At 38.4% G+C, this 20,596-nt stretch overlaps 1 protein-coding gene across 2 annotated transcripts in view; it reads right to left on the reverse strand.

Annotated features, from left to right (window-relative positions):
- LOC138019658 (calretinin-like) overlaps positions 1-20,193 on the reverse strand; it is a 28,347-nt gene extending 8,154 nt beyond the window's left edge. The window contains exons 1-6 of one of the 2 annotated variants that reach the window (XM_068866513.1): positions 19,967-20,193; positions 12,609-12,676; positions 4,913-5,005; positions 3,890-3,973; positions 2,165-2,221; positions 1,534-1,611 (exon numbers count right to left, since the gene is read on the reverse strand). In XM_068866513.1, the coding sequence (XP_068722614.1) occupies positions 1,534-1,611; positions 2,165-2,221; positions 3,890-3,973; positions 4,913-5,005; positions 12,609-12,676; positions 19,967-20,072 (486 nt within the window). In that variant the 5' untranslated portion in view covers positions 20,073-20,193. The remainder of the gene's footprint in view (positions 1-1,533; positions 1,612-2,164; positions 2,222-3,889; positions 3,974-4,912; positions 5,006-12,608; positions 12,677-19,966) is intronic. The other variant, XM_068866514.1, reaches the window with a different exon arrangement.
- Positions 20,194-20,596: the final 403 nt, after the last annotated feature.

Consider the following 20,596-nt stretch of genomic DNA (forward strand, 5'->3'; position numbering starts at 1 on the left):
AAGGCACAAAATTACAGAGAATGTAGGGAGACAAAAAAAGCAATGTTAAGGATTTCCAAAGAATACATACCAAGTCCAGTTCAACTAGGTGTGAACTTGAACTTATTTGTTTAGTTTATGAAGGCGAAAGTCTATAATGTAGAGTCATGTACAGTATATTCTGGTTTGAATTTCCATACAAACCTTTGAATTTCCCGGCATGTTACCCTGATTACCTATGATACACTCAAGAGCGTGAACTCATCTATTTAACAATTATTCCATGAGTGCGCGTTGGATATGAGATGGTAAATAGCCAACGAGGCTAACCAGTCTCATATCCAACAAGCACGAATCGAATACTTGTTTTATTAAATTCCAAAAATTTCGAAGTACGAAATACGAGTGAAAAAAACGTGAAAATCCGAGCGAAATTGAAAAACTTGATGAAGATGCGATAATGCGTAATACCTTGAGGTCAGACATACGTAGGCTCATCACAAAAACATTTCTTGCCTTCTCGCATACTTCTAAACGTCGGAATTGATCCAAACTTTCCAGAATTTTTTTTTTCTTTTTGGCTTTATTCGGAGAGAAATTTCGCTTTCCGGCAAAAAAAAAAAAAATGGCTTTGCAACGCTAAGCGCAATCATTTACCATATAAAGTAACAAACTAAGGTATATGAGCTGATAACCGAGATTGAGTGAACTAATCAGAGCACGCGAAATGCATTATCCGAGGTTGAGAATTTAATACTAGTTGTTATTCAAGAGAGAGGTGTTTGTGGAAGCTAATGTCTCTAATTCTACGTAAACTCGTCATTGGTTCATACTGATTCGGTTTGCAGTTGAAGAGCTCACAATCAGTCGTGAGTTCGGACCAGCGGCTGGGTCTTAAAAACTCATCCTTTCATAACAAGCCTCTTGTCACAGAAAAACGCCGGTACTTCAATTCAAGATGATATTAATAATGAACGGCCACTACAATTTCGTGTAAAACAAACGTTTGAAGTGTACTCTAAATAGCTGCCTGAGAGTAGCTAAGAGCAAAGTGACTGACTTCACGCAAGAAAATTTTAATCTCATCGCTTACAAGGGAGTCTCTTTTGCTCTCAAAGCTTTAAGGGGCACTCTCATGGTAAACTTGCTGCTTTAAGGTCAAAACGGGGTAAAAATTTAAATCAGTTCTAGGCTCACATGTACGACATTAATTCCTGAAGACCCACTGGAAAGATATGAAATATATTTATGGCAGAAAGAGCTATTCGTATTTAATTTTTGGCGACTTTCTTAAGATACCCATCTCCAAACTTGAAAAAACTGGTGAGTCTTTTCAAGTTTCAATCCATTTCCATCCTCTCAAGCCGTGGCTGCAAACAACAAATAATAGCTTTGACGTACTTCAATGGTTCATTGCAATAAAACTACAGCATTATTTTTTGGTCTTCATTGATGAAAATATGTCTTTTAGTGTTTTGAGGTTTGACTAAAATTACGTGACACTATCCCTTTAAGAATAAATTTCTGTCTAGTCGTTCATAAAAGTGAACATACCATGACAATGGCGTTTTCGTCAATCCAATCTGGAGTCAATTTTTTCCCTTCGCGACTGTGCAGGTCTGCCAGAAAACCCTGTGGGGAGAAAAACGAAATAAATAATAATCAGCAACAGGTGGTGCTTATCTCGTGGAAATCAGGAAAACTACTGGGTCAGAGCCTCTACCAAGGCTGCGAAGTCTTAAAAATGCAAAAACAGAGGTTACAGTTAGGGGCTAGGGATTTAAATCGATCCAGCTGATCCACGTGAACCACCGATCCACCAGTCGCAGAACACCTGGTTCATTTATGTCATGAAGAGATTTATTTTATCGATATTGACTCCGGGAGACTCTGGGAGAATCCAAGTGCTCCGTTGCAGGAGTCAAACACCTACGACCTTCCGATTACTAGTTCGGAAGCTGTACCACTGAGCTATATAGGAGACCTAACTGATTACAGTGTAATGTGAAGTGCTAGGTTATATATGAGACCCCTTAGAGACAGTTTATTTATAAACCTTTTGTGTACAACTTAATTACCGCCTAATATTAAAATAGTATTTAGGTAGTATCTCTACGAGTGTGCTAATTTTACGACAAAACCGAGCACTGCAGGCAATAAAACCTAGCTAAAAACAAATTCTTACCCGAAGTTCATCGCTTTCTATGTATCCTGAATTATCCTGGTCGTAATGGTTCCAGACCTTAAAAGTTAAAAAGAAATTATTAAGAACAAGACGCCTGGAACGGCGTATCCGTGGGATGCACAAACAGTCAAAATAAATTGTCCAGTTACAGTGAACTAAAACTACGGGTAAACTTTGGAAAATGGCGAGAGATTACCATAAAGATAAATCTGTAATTTAACTAGAATTTATTTATTGTAAAAACATTTGTTAACCCCTTAAGACCCGAGGGGTCTAACAGACGATTTGACTGCTAAGACAGCTAGAATTAAACAAACTCTTTAGAATGGCCACACTTATCTTGAGTGAGTTCGTGTTTACTATCTTGCTGCCATAAACAATAATTATTATTGTCTTCGTCCGCTCAAAGTTTTTGGTTGTTATATCGCTTGTCTGATGACAATGTCAATTTCAAGAATTAACCTTAAAAATGAAACTGTTACATCATTCCATTTCACACAATCAGTACATCTCGAATAGTACATCCGTGTATAGGCCCCCAGGCGTCTTGTTCTAAATTTAAATGATTGTAAAATCACTACCGTTCGCGGCCTGTAACTTCCATCTAACCCTCTTCCATCAATTTCATGCCTCATCCATTCCAAGAATGAGCTAGAAAAGAAATTTTTGCTTCTTTGCATCAAACTTTAAATGCAGCCGCCGTCCTCGAAATCACGCAAAATACGTTGAATACACTGTAAACAACGGCATTTACAATTGATTGTCTTCGTGGCGCATGGCCAAGGTGTGCCCTCTTCGCGCGAGAATACCTGAAGGCGAACTTGTAGCGGGAAAATTATCACACAACCGCGGCATTTTCTTTTTTAATTGATTTTTTTTGTATTTGGTTGTTAAAGGCTTCTTCCAAATGTTCTTTTCACGTTTTTGATTTCTACATAGGGAAGAATGGCGTTGAAATTCCCAAACAGTGCTTCCTTATAGCGAGTGTTTACTCAATGGCCAAATGAACACACTGGTTCGATTGACAAATGCTTGGCACGATGGCTCCTTGAACACATTGGTTCGATTGAAAAATGTTTAATTTGGAATCACTGAACAAACTGGTTCGCAAGAAACAGGTCGATTGGAGTATTTGTTCTATGCAATGAAGTTCATAGTGGAACACACAAGAATGAACCAAGATCTAGAAATAAGGTAGAAAATCTCCTTACCTCTAAAGCATGCTTTTGTCTAAGAAAAATCATCCGTCCACTTTATCAAATACTTTCAGATGAGACGTTTAATACTGTGCTCTGATCGCAAAATGAAAACTACGTCACGGTGGCCGAGTGGTTAAACGCGTTTTCAAAATACCAGAGAGCTGGGGTAATTGTAGGTGTTCTAATAGCCGTAAGGGAGTTTGGAAATACTGAAGGGCACATTAAAATTTGATTATCCGATCGGAGCTTATTTCGATATTCGTGGGGTATGCACATTTGTGACTACGAAGAAGAAAAACAACAACAAAAAAGCAACTCGACTGGTTTTCTGAAAGTTTACGTCTCACTCTATTTGGATCTGAGCCTTAAAGTGAAATATTGCATCAAGTGGTAGGTACAGGTTTCCCAATCCAACTTGCATTTCCAATAGAGATCTTTATTCTAAAAAGTTGTATTTTTGTTTAAAAGATGAGCCGGTGAGCTTGAGAAAAGTATGTGAGGATTGTTTCGGTATTTTCGCTCCTACCTTGAAAAACTCCACGCTTGTCAAGTTCACGTGATGTTGAAACTGGACCAAAAAGTTTTCTTCAGTGGGTAGGATTTTAGTCAGCTGTGGAAACAAATTATTCAAGATTAAATCTTGGTGTAGAACTACCTACAGAGGTTGCGGACAAGCAGGAACTACGAGCCACTCGGTTTTCCGATTTACATTAGGTAGATTATTTGGATTTGAGTGGAGTCAGAAGTCTATACGTAATGGGGAAGCAATTCACTGACGGACAAAAAATAGGTTAAGGACGGTGCCTTCTTTTGTTATTGCGCATACGTTCTGCAAAACTCCAGATACTCGGATTTCCTATCGGTGATGCTTACTAATGTAGAGATATTTTTGCGCGGTTTAAAACTATGCAGAGAAAGTATTATATCTTTGTAATTACTCTTGGTATCCAAAAAGAAAATTGGGGGTAACCATGCATTCTTTAGAGATAATTAAGCTTCAATTTGAAAAAGAACGCCATACATTGCTTAATATTTTAGAGCTTTTTACAAATATTGTTCACGAGTTATCTTTGAAAAATACGTGGTTACCCCCAATTTTCTTGTTGGATTTCAATAACACTTGTTAACATCTACCTTTCCTGCATAATCATAAATCGGGGCAAAAATACCTTTGAATTAGTAGGCACCGTCCTTAACACAATCGAACTTTCGTGAGGTCGAAGTTAACGAAGCTGATGGTGATGATAATAACGATGATGATGATGATGAAGAAGTATGACATCTTTAAAAACTGTGCTCCTCAAAATGCACTTTTTTGTCGCAGTAAAGTTGCATCAAGTTTTGTGCAATTTTAAATTAACGCGGCGACAAATCGAAGTGTAAAATCGTGCTGAAATCGCATTTGGCTTACAAGACCGATTTGTTTTAATTGCAACTTCACAGGAGAAAAAAGTGGCATCGAGTTGCTGCAACGACACAAATCATACGGGTCTTTGACAATGACACTTAGCAATAAAATTTAAATTTGAAGTAATTACGTAAGATGTACCTCCTCCAAATCTAGTCTTCCATCATAGTTTACATCGTATTTTGATAGAATTTCCTTCTTCATCTTCGCAATCTCCTGTGGATCGAGCTCTTCCTATCGTAAAAGAAAAATGGAATCAAAGAAATTTTGACAATGGGAGAACACATAAATCCCCCCGTCTAAACGTTCCAACGGTGGCCAACATTTGCTTGGCATAAGAAGGGATAAAAACCGAGAGGAAGGCGGTAGGATGGAATATGCCATCCAGAAAAGATTGTCATTTTAATACCATTTAGGTGGCATTTTACGATCTTTTACCTGACACCTATTAGAGAAAGGCGCTAATAGGACATTTGCATAATGATGCCATTTGATTACAAGTTCCAGAATCCTTCAGCTTTTGCTTTTATCATGCTAATTAGAATCATTGTAAATTTTACCCCGCTGGGAATACAAAATTCAAATAAGAAAAGAAAAACAAACTGAATTCTGGTAGTTGTATTCATTACTATTAATATGCGCGTCGATCCCCTCATGCTTGGAGATGGTTGTGAAACTCAACAAATGCCTTAAGGCCCGGGCACATGGCTTCAACATTTGTTTCAACATCTGTTCGATTTTGTTGAACGATGTTGAGCGATGTTGAGCGGTGTTTATTGCTGGGGTGGGAAAACGGTTTGAACACGCCATGCAACATTTGCAAAGCTCAAGAGGGACCTTGTATTCAGTCCCAGGCTGCAGCCGCGGTTGTTACTGTGGATACGGACATGATACGTCATTGAGACACCGATTAGTGCGCACGCTCATACCCAACAATGTTGAAAGAGGGGACTTGATTCGACATTCACGAAAACAAAAGAAATGTTGAATGGTTGTTGAGGCAAAGTTTAAATGCTTTTAAAACATGTTTACGGCATAGTAAGTCTTTCGCCGCAATACCTTGATAACAACACAAAAACAACGACAACAAAATCGCCGGAAGAAGGAGTTTATCACTTGCTAGATTGTTATTGTGTCTTGTCACACAAATCACAGGTTAAGCGGCTTCCTTGAACCAGAAGGCGCAAATAGGCAGATCACAGCTACAAATGGCACCTGCAACGCGATAATCGGCGGGTACAGTCGAAATTCGACAAATATTAATTTCATTCTCATCGTTTTTATTATAGGATTTCAATAAAAAACAGTCAGTTTTCTAGGTTCCGCAGGTTCCACAGGTTCCGCTGGTCCGCGGTCTGAAGTTCGGCAAATTAGTCTTACCCATTTCTTCAAGCTTATCTACTGAACATTTATGTGAACTTTCATATTCTTCATAAAATTTAATTTATCTAACAATTATTTTCAAACAAGAAGATATTTAAAAAATAAATTGTGTTTCGTTTCCGGACTGAGCAGCCCTGGGGATGACGAGAAATATGTCGTATTTGAGCTCGATCCCCTAGCCCTCTTCTTCCGTTGTAGGAGTTACCAGGAGTAACTATTGGATCCCTAGGCTTTTTCCATTTTTATTTTCGGATTGGCCCAACCCAGGCGGTGTGCGCAATGAGATCGCGTTGCATTTTGGTATTGGTATTTTCCAAGACGGAGGCGGTAGAGCTGTGATGCGGTGAGTTATTGCATCCGTTTCCTTTGCCATTTAGCCCGTTCATTGTATATTTTCTTATTAAAATAACTAGGTAAACACTCGTTCTTTGGTATGCAATGGGTTTTGGCTAAAAATGATAAACATTGATTGTGTTTTTTTACACGGCAGCGTAGCCAGGCTAATTTACGGTGTAATATGAGACCATTTTTGTAGGCCCTAGAAGTCGCTATTTCTGTTAGTTTAAACATTAAAAATGGTCTAAATGGCTTCTTTTATCTTTCTTCTACAGCTAGAGATAAACGCTCTCAAAAGCTTCGCCAGATATAGCCGTTTTTGCTTAGTGGATTTATAAGCAAATATGGCCTCTAAAAGGCCTATTGTTGTAGGTGGCAACACGCCAGGCAAGCCTGCAAGTCAACGTTCATCGACGGAAGGAACGTCGAGAAAAAGTTTATTCCAAGAAGGAAATGAACCAAAAAAGTCATCGGGGAAACGAGAGTGGAATGATTGTGGCAAATAGAGCTGCCATGCCACAGAGAGGACAGTTGACAGCCAGAGCTCAATTTCATAAAGCACCAGTACAGTTGCCTCCTCCTCTGATGCAAGAGGAACACTGAAAATTTTATCAACCTTGTTATAGTAATAATAACAGAACTTTTTAATCCATGTAGATAAATTGACGTTGACTACACAGTCATGTTTAATTTAAATTCTGCACCATTTTCAACCAATTTAGATACCATGATCAAGAAAGCTTTCAGGCCATAATTATTATTGACAGTTTGAGGCCATAGTAAACCAATGTAATGGAGCCATGCAGGCCACTTTTAAGGTCGTCATAAACAAGTAGTCACCATGAAAACTAACCATTCTCTTAACAAGAATCCAGCTGTTCTTGCAACTGGTTTGAATTACTGTAAAATTCTGATACTAAGCACTGGGTGTATATTTCGTTCCAATAATAATATTGGTGTTTTATTATTGGAGGGAAGTTTGCGTTTCGAAATTGGCAATGAAAACCCGAGAAATCAGCCATAAACAATTCACACTAGCAATTCCTGGGCTTATAATCAGGAGGGGAGAGACGGGGGGGGGGGGGGGGGGTGGTAGTAGCAGAATTTTACGGGTTCTTGTCTGAAGCCTTGCTTTGTGCACTAACTAGTTACAGGTTTTTTATTTTACTGTGCAACTAGCTCTGATTACTTACTTCTCTCACTGGCCTCTCCTGGTAATATCTGTCGTTAAATCATAAGGAAAGTTGTACAGAAACGAAATTTTTTTACGGATACCAGAAGTGATGGATCCTTGAGCAATGGATGTAAATATAGAGTTAGTTCACTGGCTATATAGCCTACTTTTTTCATAATCTGATGATGACATTAAATATACAGCAATGGCAGATTTGTCATTTGTATTCTCCGGTTCTGCTTAAGCGTAAACAGGTCTGTTATGTTCATTAAGGTATTCAAAAGCTTCCTGTAAACTGTCTTGCCTTGCTTTGGAATAACATGTTCCCATAACTTTAAAAGGCAAGCAGTGAGTTGTCACAATGTCATTTGGCTCATCAGAGTCAATGTTATTGTCTGACGTGTCGCTGTCAGCGACAGTTGTCTCAGAAACTGGAGGTGCTGCATGGTCCGCCTTCTGCACAGGGATGAGGGTCCACAAGACAGTATAAGGTTGCCTCCCACTTGTATCTGACAGTGAGAGTTGCACTTGTATGCCCCTCGCTGAATATCACCAGCTGCACCTTTTTGAACAACACCATCGAAGATATCTGAGCCTTTTTTAAAGCAGACCTTGACAAATTCTATTTCCATCACTGGAAAACAAGGAATTCTCCAGGAAAATGAAAAAAACCGATCAATCTGGATGATTTCACATGTCATCGCTTGACACCAGTTTCCATCAACTAAAAGGAAATTAATTGGTCATTAGGAATACACTCCTTTTCTTTATGAGAACACTGAGGCCAAGATTGGACCAAAAATTCTAAAACATGTACTGTATGAAATAAGAACATACTTGCACTCAACCAAATTTAAGAACATTCCCATTAAAAAAGTGTAATCGACTGGGATAAATATGTTCTACAACCAGGATCCATTTGAAGAGTATGAAATAATTAGCAGAAAAAAACCTTTCTCTTTTGAAAAAAGCTTGTTTCATTGATTTTTTCTATTACTGATGAGATTGTAGCTTTTACTACTTTTAGGAATGAGTAACTAACATGCCTGAAAGGGCCACATGTTTCCAGTGAAGTATAGTGTTCACATGGTTGTCCCATTTACAATATCAGAAATTTGCTAAAGACTAGGAATGAAACATACCATGAAATTCTGAAGCGGACTCTGCAGAGCCTCTTTCCTGGCCATGTACACCTTTATCATCTTCAGTGGTTGTAAATGTCTACAATGCTTGGCTGCGCAGTTTCTGCTTTACTTTGCAGATTCTCTCTGTCTCTGTTTACGAGAGAAGTGAGGTAAATTTCTAGCTTAGTATAGTTACGGTTAGCTTGTCAAAAGCTGTAAGGAATTACTACAAATTTATATCGAATGTTTTTCTCACCTTTGCCTTCTTTCATCTTCACTTGCCTTAGCCGGCAAAGGTAAGCCATCGAAAACAACAAATGGTGTTATTCCATTTCCTTTGACTACAAGTAAGTGTGCTCGAAAAATATCTCCGCACCTAAGTGGACAATAAGAACGTACAAGCCCTATGATGGAAACATAAAGGCCAGAAAAGTCATGAATCGTCAGTGAAATCTCACCTTTCTCGATTTCCATTGAGACATTGACACATATAAAGCCTTATGCAGCCAACAGGGGGCATCGATAGCTGCTGTTTTACCAAAAAAGTCACGGAACTGAACTTGCTTGCCGTACTTTTTTAGAAACTGCCACAGATTTTTGATCCCCATTACGCATTCACGTTCACGTCCACTTCGCTTACCCTCGCACAGGAGATGTTCACTCGACCGCATACAAATGAAGCGATTTTGAATTATTCCCATGACGCAAAGCAATCCCAGTACGGACACCGCCTGGGCCCAACCAACATTACTCTTGGAAAATCCAGTCAGTGCCTTCAATACCACCCAACTAAGTGTTTTTGTGTAACACGTATCACAGACAACCCAGTCTACGCTTACGGAACGTCTAGTTGGACGAAACTCACAGCTTGTTGTGCTTGCGTTGCGTCCCGTTTTCACACAAGGCAAGCGAGCGCAATACTTGCGTCAGGCCCGTTTACACGGTGAAATAAGCACTCTGGTGCTTGCATTTATGCTTGCCCTTGTCCTTACGTCGCTATTGAAAACCAGGCTTTAACCCGAGGACCAAGTCTCATATGGATATTATTCAGTTTGCGCTGGTTCATATATTTCCCCAACACAATATACTGCAACCGAGGCATTAAACACACATTACAAACGGGCTTAAAGCATTAAAATTGCTTGAAGTATATTTTGGATGCTGCGAAAAAAAAGAATGTAATCGTTGTTAAAAAGGGACAGCTTCTAAAGATAAGGGTTGAGTGCTGGAAACCATACTCGTAGTCAAGTGCAACGGGTCAATTGGGTGTAATTTAAAAGGGAGAACGATGACAACGAAGACTATTTTAAGTGTATTTGTTTCCGGTAAAATCCGTTTTCAGGTTGAATCCGTTTTTACCTATAGTAGGTTAAATTGGTGATCCTCAATTTATAGGTTTAATATGCACTCAGATTGAGAAACATTTTTTGGAGCCTAAATTAAGCCTAGTGAAAAACTAGGGTCAGGTTAGGATTAGTTTTAGTTGTTATACATTGATATCAATTGACTTATTATACTAGTAATAGTTTTCAACGTGACTACATCTGCCCCCGCCTACGATAGTATGAAAGGCAGCTGAGTTGAGTTTAAATTATATGCTGAACATGTCGCCCCAGTATCCGATCTGCGTCTGACAAATCGTTGCCCCTGTTTCTGATTTGTGTCCGGACAAAATCAGTTTCTGAGCCAAGAAAACAGATTTCCATCAGATTTGCTTCAATATTTGATTTTTCAATCGCTAACCCGAAAAGCACTTTGGTTTTTCTTGCCATGTGGGAGCCCGACCGACACCTTCTGTATATTTGGTCAACTTCAGTCCAAAATATCCTAGGGAGCCTGATCTTCACAAAATGATGGGCAAACTATTGCTGGTTTTCACTCACGTGATCAACAGCCATGTTTTTGAATGAAACAAAACGAAGCGTTTGCATAATAATAGAGTTAAATTCCCGGAGGATTTGGTCGGGGCACCAGCATGGCCGCCTTTTCTTTGTTTAGGGCACCAACATGGCGGTCGTGACGTCATGTGAAAACCGAGAATTCCATAACAGTGCTCCGCTATAAAAAAAAGCACGCTTGCCATAATTTGTGCGCGGCGAAGGCAACTCAAGTTTAGCCTCTTCGTTTCTTAAGTTGTACTGCGTACTGCGGGTACTGAATAATTTTGGAGGTACGCTGGGGTGAGTCCACTGATTGTCTGAAACATTAATATGGCTTTAATATAGCCTTGATGAATCCTTTCAATTTCTTCTGGTTGAGGCAAGACGTGATTTACATTTATAATTTATTTTGCATTCTGTAACATGTGGAATTCTTTTATTGGGCTCCTGCGGCAAGACCCCCGGCTAAAGTGTGGAGTATTCATATGTTGGCTGCTTAAATGATCCATCACCGGCACAGGGGTTTCTGTGATCCGGAGATGTTTGTACCGCGGTAAATGTGCCTCTTAGGCAGACTTTTTTTCTATGTTAAAAGATTGCTTTTATTTGCACATAATTGTTATCATTCCTCGCGGGGTTTCTGACGTGGTATACATACATCTAATTGAATGGTCGAACGTATAATACGCGCGTTTATTTTGCGAGTTGCTTGGGGTGAGGAAAACTAGGAGCAACGAGCAAAATATTCGCACTTGTTATATATTAAACATTTCAATAAGGGATTTATTGTTCCACTATTACGCCATTTTCTAGCATTAATAGACCATTTTACAGTTGTATGCTTAGTTACCTGGCCTATGAATGAAAGTGAGGCTAGAGTTACTTAGAGTTAACTTCCAACTAATTATCAGGAGAACAAAACATTAGCAAAAGAAAAGAAGAGAGGTCTGTATCATAACAAGGTCAACTCCGACCTCACTTTCGTTTAGAGGGCAGGTAACTAAGCATAAAACTGTAAAATTGGCTTCTTCCTTCATTGACTGAGGCGAGTACGAATGGAAATTCACTTGCCAAGTTGTTATCGGACCGTTCAATAAGCCAATCATATTCAAGTTAGTAGTTTAAATCAACCAATTACAACCTTTATTTCCATCACCATAGAAACAGTGTACAGACTCCTAAATTGGGGCTTTCTTTCTTTCTTTCTTTCGTTCTTTCAGAGCGACGTTAAACGATTTGCACCTCCTTTGTCAATCTTTTCATGCAAATTTTCCTTTTCTTTCATAACTAGGCTCTTCTTGTTTTCTCGGAAATTGTAATTTTTATGATTAATTGGTAAGAGGACTTCGCGTCGCCAGGAACCCATGATCCGGAGCCTACAACTCTACTGTGTTCGTGTCACGGCGTTTTCACAGACCGATTTATTGAATTTCCCGCTAATGAGACGCCTACAGGAGCTCGATGACCAATTACAAGAAATTAAGCTGACGTCATAGGGTCACCGAACCGGAACTGCCTTTGTGTTTTTCCGGAAAAGATAGTCTAAAAATAGATCGGTCTGTAAAGATGCCGTTACATAGGTCCAGTATGGGAGCTGTAGGCTCCGGGTCATGGGTTCCTGGCGTCGCCCAATTTGGTCTGTAATCATGCTCGTGATAAACAAATGGGACTCCCGCTGTCCGACTTTGTTATCACTAGTATGATTACTGACCGAATTGGACTCCACTCAGTCGTATTACCATAACTAATTGGTTTCTGAGAAAAACCTTCGTGGCAGAACTGAAGTATATCCACCCTGAAGTATATTCCCACCCTGGTCAGACTTTTTCTCTGTCCTTGAGTGGGCCCAATGCCATTATATTAGGGCTAACGCTCACATCGTTTACATGGGTAGAAAACTAGCACGTCACATTACCCTCTCCAATAGCTAATTATATTACCTTATTACTTTCTTTCCCGAGGGTCTTCAGAAATTCGTCTAATTCTCCGGCTTCGATATACCCGTTACCTGAAACACGAAGAAAGTTACCCGTATTTTCAAAATCTACAATTTTCTTATTAAACAGTCAGCTAAGTGACCAAATTCCAAGTAATTCAATGCCGTAAATATTCTTGGTCTTTGGCCATTTCAACTTAATCAAAAACATAAAAACTGTGGCTTTATTAAACGGTCAGTTTTTACTGATATATATTTATCTTACTATTTTTATCTTATTTTCTCTAGTTACCAGTTCTCTAAATTTTATATATATCATATTTGAACTTGTTCAACCGTCACTTCTGAAGATGTATGTTGTAGCATACGAAACGTCAAGTCAAAAGTTAAATGCGCTTTGTCATTATGTTTGTAGCCGCTGTTTGTTTTATGTTTTTGTAATTCAATGTGTTCGATGCGTAGCCGTGTGGTGTATGTGGCTCTATAGCTACAGCGAATCTGATGCGACTAAACATTCGACACAGCGAGAAATGTGTACAGTGACTACAACAGAACGTTATACAAGATTGACAAACAGTGACAGAATTTATACTAGATGGCGACGAGTAACTCGTCTAAGACGTATTATTAAAAACTGGATCATTTGATAATGCAATTCGAGAGTTTTGATTGGATAAGCCATCATGGGTTATGAACCATTATACCATGATCTACAAACACGGCAAGCATATGCGTGATTTTTTGGGCCTTTTATTTTTATTGTAGTCTAGTTTTCTATATTTTGGGGGCGTTTTTAATAAAACAATTATTCCACTCGCGCTTGTTGGATATGAGATGATTATAGCCAACTCGGCGCTACGCGCCTCGTTGGCTATCTATCATCTCATATCCAACACCCGCTCATGGAATAATTGTTAATTATCCGTGTTAGACTCATACTATCAAAGTGAGTTAAGACTTAGATCATCTGAATTATGAAGGTTACAAAAAGCAGTAAGGAAAGTAGATCATTATGATTTCGAGTGCAATTTGGAATAAATCAACACGAGTTTCTTTTTCAAAGACGAAGAGATTTGCACGATCCCTAACGAGAGTGCAATTTGCACTATCTGATTTTTTTAAAGTGTTTATTTATTCCGACTTGCACAAGAAAAAACGTGCGATTACTTGACAATGACAATGACAATGACAATGGTAATGGTAATGACAATGGTAATGGTAATGACAATGGTAATGGTAATGACAATGGTAATGGTAATGATAATAATGATAATAATGATAATAATAATAATAATAATAATAATGATCGATGATCTTAAGATCTTTGCTGCCTCCGCACCTAAGCTTAACACCGTGATGAAATCAGCAAGATCTGCAATGCAAAATACGGGCGTGGACTGGAATCCGAAGAAATGCTCTGTTGTACATAATCAAGAGAAGAGTGAAGGTAGAGGACGCCGAGAGATTGGCATTTGACAAGGCATCAGTGATCAAATGTCTATAAAAGGGAGCTCAGTATACATTTCTGGGCTTGTTGTAAAGCACAATACAAGAAGATCAGATAGCTTTTAAACTTGCCGCCGAGTTGTACCTGAAAAGAATGTACACCATATGGTCCAGTCCGCTCTCTGATTTCAATCGCATCGTAGCCTCCATTCAGTACGCCTTACCTGCCTTGACTTACTTGATGGGGACATAACACCTTCCCATCACAGAACTTCAAAGTATTGATCGTGAGAGGCGCAAGATCGTCGTAGAGCAAGGAGAAAAGCACCCGCTGGGCTTAACTGCCTTATGTCATCTTGCAAGGCAGTGCGGAGGACAAGGTCTGCGATCCGTCGAGGCCGAGTACAAGACGATTAAGATCAAAGGAGCAATCAACCTGTTCAAGAACTAGGATCCAACCATGGGGCTGGTGCGCCAGTTTGAAGACCGCTCAGTAAAGCTAGGACATTGTTCTATTGCTAAGGAGGCTTTGAAGTATGGGCAAGAGCTTGGAATAAAGCTAAATTTGGTGCATCCTAACCCTACATGCTGTACTGAGGATGGACATGAGATCCCAGGTACAAAGATCAAACAGCAGTTAAAACGAGCTCAGCAAGAAAAGCTGAAAGAAGACGTGCGGAGTTGGCGCGGGGAAGCTGATCGTTTCGAGATGGAGTGACCCCGAGCTGAGTTACGGGTGTTTTGACTGACTTAGTAAGTGGAAGCTGTGTCCAACACATGTGATTGCCGGTACCTATGGGCTTACGAGCAGATGCTCAATACACGAATCTATCAGAGTAAAAAGACAAGAACTGCTACGGAGGGTGACGTGCAATGCAGACTCTGCGGCAAGGTGCAAGAGTCGGTAGTACATATTCTGGCTAAATGTTCAGCGCTTGCGCAGAGCGAATATCTCCACAAGCATAATTCCGTGCTGAAGATTCTGTTCTTTGAGTTGCTCCATGATCTAGAACTCGTGGATACTGTACCACATTGGTACTTCCCGATCGAACCAGAACCTGTCTACGAAAGCGCAGATGCAAAAGCCTTTTGGGATGTCCCGCTGTACGCAGAACACGCGGTAGTGAGAGCCAACCGGATAGATGCTGGGGTTGTATAACACAAGCGAAAGATTGTCACCATCTTAGAGATGAATTGTCCATGGGTGGACAACAGAGCTGCGAAACACCAGGATAAGACAGAGAAGTATGCCCCCTTGCGGCTGGAACTAAAACAACATTTCAAAGGATACCAGATAGACCAGCAAAACATCATCCTTGATGTACTGGAAGGATACTCCAAAGGACTCGAGAGAACTGTTAGGAATAACAGGATGGAAGAGTAAAGAAGTCTTGATAAAGATGCAGAAGTCGGTGATAGCTTCAAGTTTGCAAATTGCCCACCACTTCAAAATGACATAAGATGAGACACTAGTGGAGCATTTTCTAAGTATTTTAATGTGATATCTCAGACAAGTAGATTTGAAAGGTTTTTTTTTTCCCAAGCTCTAAGTTTAGCTCTAAGCTCTAAGTTTCTACAATTAATTCTCTTATTTCCCGTTGGTCATTTACCATTCATAAGTTTACAATGATATATAAAAAAAATTATAATAATAATAATAATAATAATAATAATAATAATAATAATAATAATATAATATATTAATTTATAGTGCGCTTTTAGCATAAAAATGATCAAAAGTGCATTACAATAATACAACCTTTAAATATTATAATTTACTAAATATATACATACTAATCGTAAATGGTTTGAACCCAGGAGTCATATCATAATTAAGTAAAGTACGATCGTCCGGGTAAGTGTAGTCCTGAGAACGACTGTTTGAGATGACATCGACTGTAGACGTCTACATTGACTTGATGATGACATGACATTGAGATGACATTGACTGTAGACGTTTCGATAGCGTTTCGATAAGGTTTCGTTGGCGTTTCGATCCGTCTATAGACCTATAGAAAGATAGAAACGCACCTATCACTGTTTAGACTTCCCAACCAATCACATCCAGGCCCAAGTGACAGTGGACCAATAACATCACAAATAAGTTGACCGATGACATCTACGACCGGAGTTCTTATAGTATCTACTGACGTTACACAAATCATTTGACTCTGAAGGTGACTTCCGCTCAGGTTGTCGAAACGTCAGTCAATGTCATCTCAAACAGTCCTTCTCAGGACTACACTCACCCGGACGATCGTACTTTTCTTAATGATGATATACATGCTAACAACAAATTTTACAACTAAACACTAATTTTTTACAAAAGCTGGTACGTCTTGATAAGACTCAGTAAGATCAAAAAACTAAAGAAAGCTTATTTAAAAAGATATGTTTTGAGGCAAGACTTGAAAGTTGAAAGAAAACTTATGTTACGCAGGCTAACCGGGAGCGCATCCCAAAGTGTTTGAGCAGATGCACTGAAAGACCAGTCACCAAAAGACCTTTTTCATTTAATTTCTCCGCTGGGTGCAATAAAAGCGTGCCTGAATTAAGGCGCAGTGAATAGCGTGCGTGCTTCCTTACCTTAATTAAATTATTATTATAACCTGGCCCACACCATTAAGAGCCTTGAAGGTTAACTTTAGATTTTGAAATGAATTCTATTTCTGACTGGGAGCCATTGCAATGCTTTTAAAATGGGTGTAACATGATCGAATTAGCGACTCGAAGTCAGCAGCCTAGCCGCGGCTTCAGTGAAGAACGCCGCGGCTAGGCTGCTGATCGACTTCAAGTGACTTTCTGCTTTTTATCTATTTCATAGGAAGGTAATCCATAAAGAAGTCCATTACTGTAATCAATTCTACTGGTAACAAACGCATGCAAAACTGTTTCTAATTTATCTCTTGGTAGATTTTTACTTATTCGCTTAATATTGTGTAACCCGACAATTAATGCACTACAAGACCTAGAAATATGAGTCGACAGAGAAAATTTAATCAAACCAGCAGCCTACAATGCTAAATTACGCACCTCAAATACAGGCTTAATGTCTGATGTGCCAATTGTACTATACATGCAAAAATGTCACCTTTATTGCACTAATTTCACTTTTCTGCACTCTGTCTTGGAATAATTGACGTGCCCTCAGCCAATTAACACGGCTGAAATGTTTGCATGTACATTAGTATAAAGCTTAAACGGCCTGGATTTGCATCCATAAAAAAAAATTCAAAATTCAAAATTCATCTGGAGCTAGTCATTTCTGGACTTCATAAAGACCAAGAATAAAGTAAAATATGAACATGGAATCATAAAAACAAAATTGGAGCTATAGCGAGTCTTATCATCATTTACCCACGGCAATAATCGCAAGTATCCGAAAAGGATTTCACCACCTGTCTTTTTTCGTATTTTGTGGCCTTTCATAGAGTCCTGTATTACCATGGGCTTATCATATCATGACATTTATAACGTGCAGAGAAAGATATATTATAATATTTTCTGCGGTGCGGACCTTGCATAAACATTTTCAAACGATACACTGACCGTGACGACAAAAAAATAATAATTTCTTTCTCAGTACAACCGAATGGTTCCATAAATCTCTTATCTTTTTCTGAAAACACATTGAAGAAGTAGGTAAGCTGTGTGACCACAGTTGAATATGCATGTAAAAACTTAAAATGAAATTTCTTTTTTATTTCAAGGTATTAACTAAAATTGTTCCTTACATTAGGCTCACAACAATTGCGCAAATAATCAGGAAAGTTTAAGAAAAACCTCGATCATCGAACAATCGACAGCAGAAGGGAACAAGAACACAACATAAAAGAAAGACAAAATACTTAACAGTAGCACAATATAACTACAACGAATTGTCCCTCTATCGAACTTTTTTAGGCTACAAACGAATGAGGTTTTCGATCATCATGCCACGGTAATGGCCTCAAGATATTATTTCGCTGTGTCTGAGTGGTATCTAATGACGAAACCAATTGTCATTTACACTCTTTAAATTAGCACAATTATGGCTTGATGGCTGTTGAACAGGCTAAATGTATTTAAAATGTTTTACATCGTCGAAAGGTTGCTTTTGTTAAAAGACATGCAAGAAGCAATTAGGAATTAAGTTTCTCGTATCATATCGTTAATATTCCTCGGGTTCATTCACCGTTAATTGCTTAGCGCAATCAATATTTTTCTCCAACAACTCATTGCAAAAACTATTTAATATTCAGGACACCTGCTACTACCTGACAAAAATAAAACAGAAGATTTTTGTTCGCGTTATTAACTGGGCGACAGCTGACCCAGATACCTTTATTAAATGCCATCGTAATTGTCAGTTCGTTGGCTTGACTGATTCTAAGATAGAACAAACGCTGTGATTGGCCAATGATTGGCCCACTAATTTAAAGTTTGTAAGGTTCAGTGATACAACAAATATCTTACAAACCTCGTTGTTCAATTCAGAAACAATTGAAGAGGAGAAAACGTTAGCCGAAACGTTTAATAGAATCCGAGAGAGCGAGCCGCAATTAAATGCGTGCATGCATGCATGCAACAACTCTAAACCAAATTGAAAGAAATTTGTTAATTAGTTTTGCCCCAATTGCCAGAAAAGCGTATGAATAGGCCTTTTTCGAAGCCTATTACATGTGCATGACAAAATCTTTGGCTTATTTTGGTATTAAAATGGGCATATCATAAAGAGATGGAAATAAAATGAAAAAAACCAGGTGAATCGAAGATTCGTTCACGTAAATGAGTAAATAAACAAATAAATATATTAAGAACTAACAATTGAGCGTATGAGAAAATTTCAGATTGAATGAAAGAACGAACGAACAAACGGAAGAGCGAATGAGTGAATGGAAGAATAAATGAATAAGTAAATACAAAGTGTTTACAAAGTATGACCAAAACGAGTCTTTTAACATGAATTATTTAAATGTTTGAAGGATGGGCAGGCAGAGAGGCTAAAATTAACTTGGAAGGATAGCTTTCATTGCTGTTTAAACAAATAAAGGACTTAATACGCGGTGTATTTAACTCCTCTTAGGTAAGATAAACCTATTTTGGATCTATGATACCAAATAAACGTAACTGACAGACTTTTTCCGCAAGGGAAACTGCAAGGTTAAAAAATACATATGTATAATTTTACACAACGCCCACAATATCGCATGAGATATGTTCATTCAAGCAATTTTCTTTTCATAAACTCGCCACGCCATGATACAATATTTCTTGACTGCAGAATTGAAAAGTTTAAAAAAAAATTAACATAATATTTGCCCTTTAATTCAAATTTGAGCAACTAAATACAACCTCGAAACTTCAACCACCTGAAAGAACCATTACTCACTAGTGAGCATTGCTTCGGTAAATAGACTGAAATTTCTCATCTTTAAATGTTTAATACTTTAAAAGCGGAGAAATCACTTAGCGTTGCAAATTCACGGTTTTTTAAATATAAAAAACAAGGCCTTTATGTACTTGAACAGAAAATTATCATAAACGGCTATCGTTGCGAGTTCCGCTTTAAAATTGTAAAATTTCACAGTTTATTTGGTTTTGTGAAGCAGTAGATTATTTTATTACTTAAAAACACAACATTAAAGAAACCTGAAAGTCAAACGAAGCCAAAGAAACAACAAAAACTATCGTAACTATCGGTGATCTTTTCGGCAAGAAAGATTTTCGAAATTGTAACAAATGCAAGTTTTCACTTTCTATTCACTAATCCAGTGGCAGGAGTTGCCTATCTATAATCTTCTAAAATATAAAACAACACCCAGACTCAGGCTGTCCGTTGCAAAAACTAACATCCATTTCAATATCAAAACCAATTTACCACTTTTTAAGGTGGCGAGAGAAAAAAAAACATTGAAATATTACAATCCACCTTACCATCTTTATCAAAAGACTTGAAAATTTTCAAAAAATCGCTTGAGGAGATTTGAGCCTTTCCTTGGAAAGACGTTACGTAGGGTTTTGCTCCACTATCTGAGGCCATCTCTCTGGAACTCGCAAAAATGAATTGTAAACACTCTTCGTTGGTGTCTTAAAAGACTTTTGGATAAATTATGCAGGCTCAAGCAGCTTTCCGATGACAGTTGCACTAATTATTTTTATTGTTTGCAAACCAATGCGTCCGGTAAGTTCACAAGTCGATGTTGTTTTGAATAATATTCCTTGGGATGTATTAATATCCTATTTCCCCTGATTTTAATTGGCTCAACGTTGGAGATAAACTCGTCCATTTTGAATTCTGTCATGTCAGTTTTGAAAATGAACTTGAAAAGTCTCCCGATGACTTAATTGAGAAATATGTCCTCTCGCCTGGCAGGTAATACGCAGTAAGCTCCAGAATTTACATACAAATTACTTTCTATTTAAAACATTATTTTTTCCTCTGGCAATGGATCACACCTTATGGTAGGAAGTTAAAACAAGACTTGAAATGTTAAATTTTTGTGTTTTTACACGGAATCCGATCGATTTTAAATGATTGCTATTTAGCACAAAAATACCGTTTAA

Source organism: Montipora capricornis, chromosome 10 (genome assembly GCF_036669925.1).
Source record: "Montipora capricornis isolate CH-2021 chromosome 10, ASM3666992v2, whole genome shotgun sequence".
Lineage (NCBI taxonomy): Eukaryota > Metazoa > Cnidaria > Anthozoa > Scleractinia > Acroporidae > Montipora > Montipora capricornis.